The sequence below is a fragment of the Myotis brandtii genome, unplaced genomic scaffold (genome assembly GCF_000412655.1).
Source record: "Myotis brandtii unplaced genomic scaffold, ASM41265v1 scaffold680, whole genome shotgun sequence".
Lineage (NCBI taxonomy): Eukaryota > Metazoa > Chordata > Mammalia > Chiroptera > Vespertilionidae > Myotis > Myotis brandtii.
Genome location: NW_005370658.1, coordinates 113401 through 117252, shown reverse-complemented (window position 1 = coordinate 117252; position 3852 = coordinate 113401). Strand labels below are relative to the sequence as shown.

The 3852-nt window shown below is 58.5% G+C and overlaps 1 protein-coding gene across 1 annotated transcript in view; it reads left to right on the top strand.

Annotated features, from left to right (window-relative positions):
• The first annotated feature begins 6 nt into the window (after positions 1-6).
• The window catches only part of FBXW9 (F-box and WD repeat domain containing 9), a 4962-nt gene continuing 1116 nt past the window's right edge, over positions 7-3852 (top strand). Inside the window, exons 1-6 of the mRNA XM_014529450.1 lie at positions 7-135; positions 1286-1425; positions 1504-1629; positions 2546-2658; positions 2742-2833; positions 3674-3822. Of these exons, the coding sequence (XP_014384936.1) occupies positions 42-135; positions 1286-1425; positions 1504-1629; positions 2546-2658; positions 2742-2833; positions 3674-3822 (714 nt within the window). The 5' untranslated portion in view covers positions 7-41. The remainder of the gene's footprint in view (positions 136-1285; positions 1426-1503; positions 1630-2545; positions 2659-2741; positions 2834-3673; positions 3823-3852) is intronic.

Sequence of the window (3852 nt, the reverse complement as noted above, 5' to 3'; positions counted from 1 at the left end):
GCCGCGCGTGTGCCACGCGCTGCGCGACCTTGTGCGTGACCATGTCACCTGGAGGCTCCGCGCGCAGCGCCGCGTACGCGCACCCTATCCAGTGGTGGAAGGTGCGCACGCGGGGGGCCAGGGTCGCCCGCCCAGGTCAGCTTTAGGGCCCGGGAGGGAGTATCTGGGATGCTGCGAGCACAGCCCCTAGAGCAGACTTCCTGGCTGTCCTAGCTCCCGTGGAGGCTGAGGTGGTTACTGGTGGTGCCAGAGTCCCTGAATTCTGAGTGGAACATGAGGCAGACATTTGGGGTCCTGACGCTGTAGAAACCTGTCTGGGGGTGTGGGGTCCTGTGAACTCAGGATCCAGCCATCATCAGGCTTGGGTTCTGGTGGTGGTACAAAGGCCCTGATCCCTGGCTGGAGGTTGACACAGGGACTTGAAAGTCTCAGATTGTAGGAATCTGCTTGGGGCTCAGGGTAAACCCAAGAATCCTCAGGTTCTGGGTCAAGATGCTGAGGCAGCAACTAGTGATCCCTTACCCCTAGGGCCCTGACCTAGGTGGTGGCGAGGCAGGGACTCTTGAACCTGCAACTCTTGAGCCCAAGGTAGGGTTTGGGGTTGGGAATCTCTGATGCCAAAATCACAGATCCTCCAGCCCAGGGTCTAGCCTGGGATCTTAGGTAGGGGCTGGTGGTCGTCACCCCTGCCCCCGAGGTCTTCGGTCCCTCGGGGATAAGACAGCTTGGTGGCCTTGAAGAGATGGGAGTCTCCCGAGTAGCTTGATAAACATGGATGCCTGGGCTCCATCCATATCACTGAATCTCTACACCTAGGGTTGGGTTCTGCATCTTGACAGCTCTGCCAGGTTTATAGTTTGAGAAGGAACACTCTCCCGGGTCTGGTTTGGATGGCCGAGGCAGAAAGTCCTCGCTCCTGTGCCCAGACCGAAGGGTTAAGGTCAGACCTAAGTCGGGGGCGAGGAAGGACCTTAATGTCCTGAGGCTGCTATCTCCCAGACACGGGTTGGGGGCTGAGGCCTGAGGAGGTGGTCTTGAGACTCCACTCCCCCAGCTTCTGGAAACAGGGGTGAGGGGTAGTCCCAGACCTGCTTCGAAGGTGGGTGAGGCAGTGGTCCCAAAGCGAGAGCCTGGGCCTCCTTGGAGTGGGGTGAGGGGTCCGGATGGGGGATTTCTCCAAGTCTGGTGCTGGTTGGGCTCCCTGGGAACCAGGCGCAGGCTTGGATAACTGGTGTGGGTAGCAGAGTGCCTGCCCACCAGAGACCCCACTTGTGGTACCCCACAGAGGAGGACTTTGACTGGCCGGCGGCCTGCATTGAGCTGGAGCAGCACCTGTCACGCTGGGCGGAGGATGGGCGCTGGGCCGAGTACTTCTGCCTGGCTGATGGGCACTTTGCTTCCATTGACTCAGTGCTGCTGTTCCAGGTGAGATGGGGTTTGGTGAGAGGCCAGGCCGGGGTGGGCCAGGGTGACCCCAACAATATCTCCTTACTCCCCTCCCAGGGTGGGACATTCTGTCTGTCGGGCTCCCGAGACCGCAATGTCAACCTGTGGGACCTGCGGCAGCTTGGGGTGGAACCCAGCCGGGTTCTGGTCAAGGCCCTTGGCACCCAGAGCAGCACCCACAAGGTAAGGCTATAGGAAGCTCGAGGCCTAGGTAGGGTGCTGTGACTAAGGGCTCGGGTTTTGGCACCAGACCGGACAGATGACAGTCTTACTCTGCTATTATTAGTGTGATTTTGGGTGTGATGTAGGACTTCTCGGGGCCTCAGTTTCTATTTCTGTCCAGGGTCAGTTAGGATGAACGAAATGAACAGGCATTAAGAGCTTCACTCAGACTTGGATACACAGTAGGTGCTTAATCGATGTCAGGTGTGCCTGGAGAGGCCCAGGGCAAGGTGTGAGGAGGCTGCCCTGGGGGATCTGATAGCTCTGAGCATGACTGTCCTCTTGTGTGAAGTGGCCATGGAGAGGCACCTTCGCCAGTCAGTGGGGCGATCTAGGCTGGTGGCCAAGAGCTTGGTCTCTGAGCCAGGCTGCTGGGTTCCATTGCTCATTCTGCTATTTCCTGGCTGTGTGACCTTGAGCGAGGAACTCGACCTTTCTGTGCCCTCAGTTTTCTCATTTGTAGAATGGGACACTTGACAGTATTCTCAGAGGGTCTGGAGAGGAATAAGCCCGTCATCAGCCAGCACTCTGTAAATTACCTCCTGAGACAGGGACGGCTTTTATGCCTGTTTTCCCAATGAGGACACTGAGGGAGGGGAGGTAATTTACCCACGCCACGGAACGGAGGCCCTATATTTCATCTCATTGTCATGTGGCCTCAAACCATCGCAGGTTCTGAGTCTCCGCAGAACTTGATGTAGGAATATTGTTGGGTGAGGGGGTGTGCGTGTCCTGAGCTCTGCAGACGGACAGACCTGCAGACGTCAGCTCCAATCTCTGCTGTGGCTCTGGGTTCTTGGGTTGGTTATCTTCCTCCTTGGGCCCTCCATCTAGTTATCTGTGAAGTGAGACCTGTCACATGGCTCTGGTCCTACAGGGTTGGGTGTGGTCGCTGGCAGCGCTGGACCACCGAGTGTGCTCCGGTTCCTGGGACAGCACGGTGAAGCTCTGGGACATGGCGGCTGACGGGCAGCAGTTTGGAGAGATAAAGTGTGAGGGGTCTTGAGGAGGGGCCGGGGGTGTGCAGGGCCCTGCCTGGCCACAGCCCAGCCTCGTGCTCTGTGTGTCCCCAGGGGCAAGGCAGCTGTGCTGTGCCTTTCCTACCAGCCTGACATCCTGGTGACCGGCACCTATGACAAGAAGGTGACAGTCTACGACCCCAGAGGTGGGCCAGGGGCCTGGACTGGGGCGAACAGGGCTGCCTGGGGGTCCCAGGGTCATGCTGGGGAAGGAGGCACTCGGGCCTCACAGCCTGGCTGGGTGACAGTCACATACGCCGATGCTAACCCCTCAGAATGGCCTGTGCTGTGCTGGGGGCAGCACAGGGGGCTTTTGGGTGGGGGTGGAGTAAAGGACATAGAGGGTACCCAGCGGGGGGTCTCTGAGCCGGAATCCCGTGGGAGGCAGACAGCCCCGAGAATCCAGGCTCTCCCACTCCCTGGCTGTACGACACCAGTCAGACTTGAACCTCAGTTTTCCTATCTTGTAAAATCAGATAACAACTCCAGCCCTTTCGGGTTAATGGGAGGAGATGATAATAAGAACACTTGGTGGATTGTTAGTTTACATCAAATCCCTAGAACAAACATTGCCCGGCACATAAGCCTTTTCTGTTATTTTTTAATTCTTATGTCGTTTAATTGAAGGGCCAGTGCACCTCATCCAGGCAGAGCTGAAGTGGGGGTAGAGGTGGCGGTGACTCTGCTGGCATGAGTTGGCATTTTATGCTGGGACTTGCCTGTCTACGCTGTACTGGGAGCAGATGGGACAGGAGGAGAGATGTGGGACAGGAGATGGGGGTGGCACAGGCCTGGGGTCCTGGGAGGCCTGGATTCAGCTGGAGCAGGAGAGGAAAGGCAGGTCATTTGTAGGATAGGGAGTGGGGGCAGGAAGCTGACCAAGGGTTTTGCCATAGACCACAGAGGCCCTGGATCCTGGGGTTGGCTTGGGGGTGCCTCTGAGGGGCTCTGATGTCACCTTCCTCCCTGGCCCGTCACCCACAAAGTCGGCCCGGCCCTGCTGAAGAGCCGGCGGCTGCACTCCAGCGCGGTGCTGGCGTTGCTGGCGGATGACCGGCACATCATCTCGGGCAGTGAGGACCACACGCTCGTTGTGTTCGACCGCCGGGCCAACAGCGTCCTGCAGCGGCTTCAGGTGGGCCCTCCCCCGCGTCCCGAGGGAGCG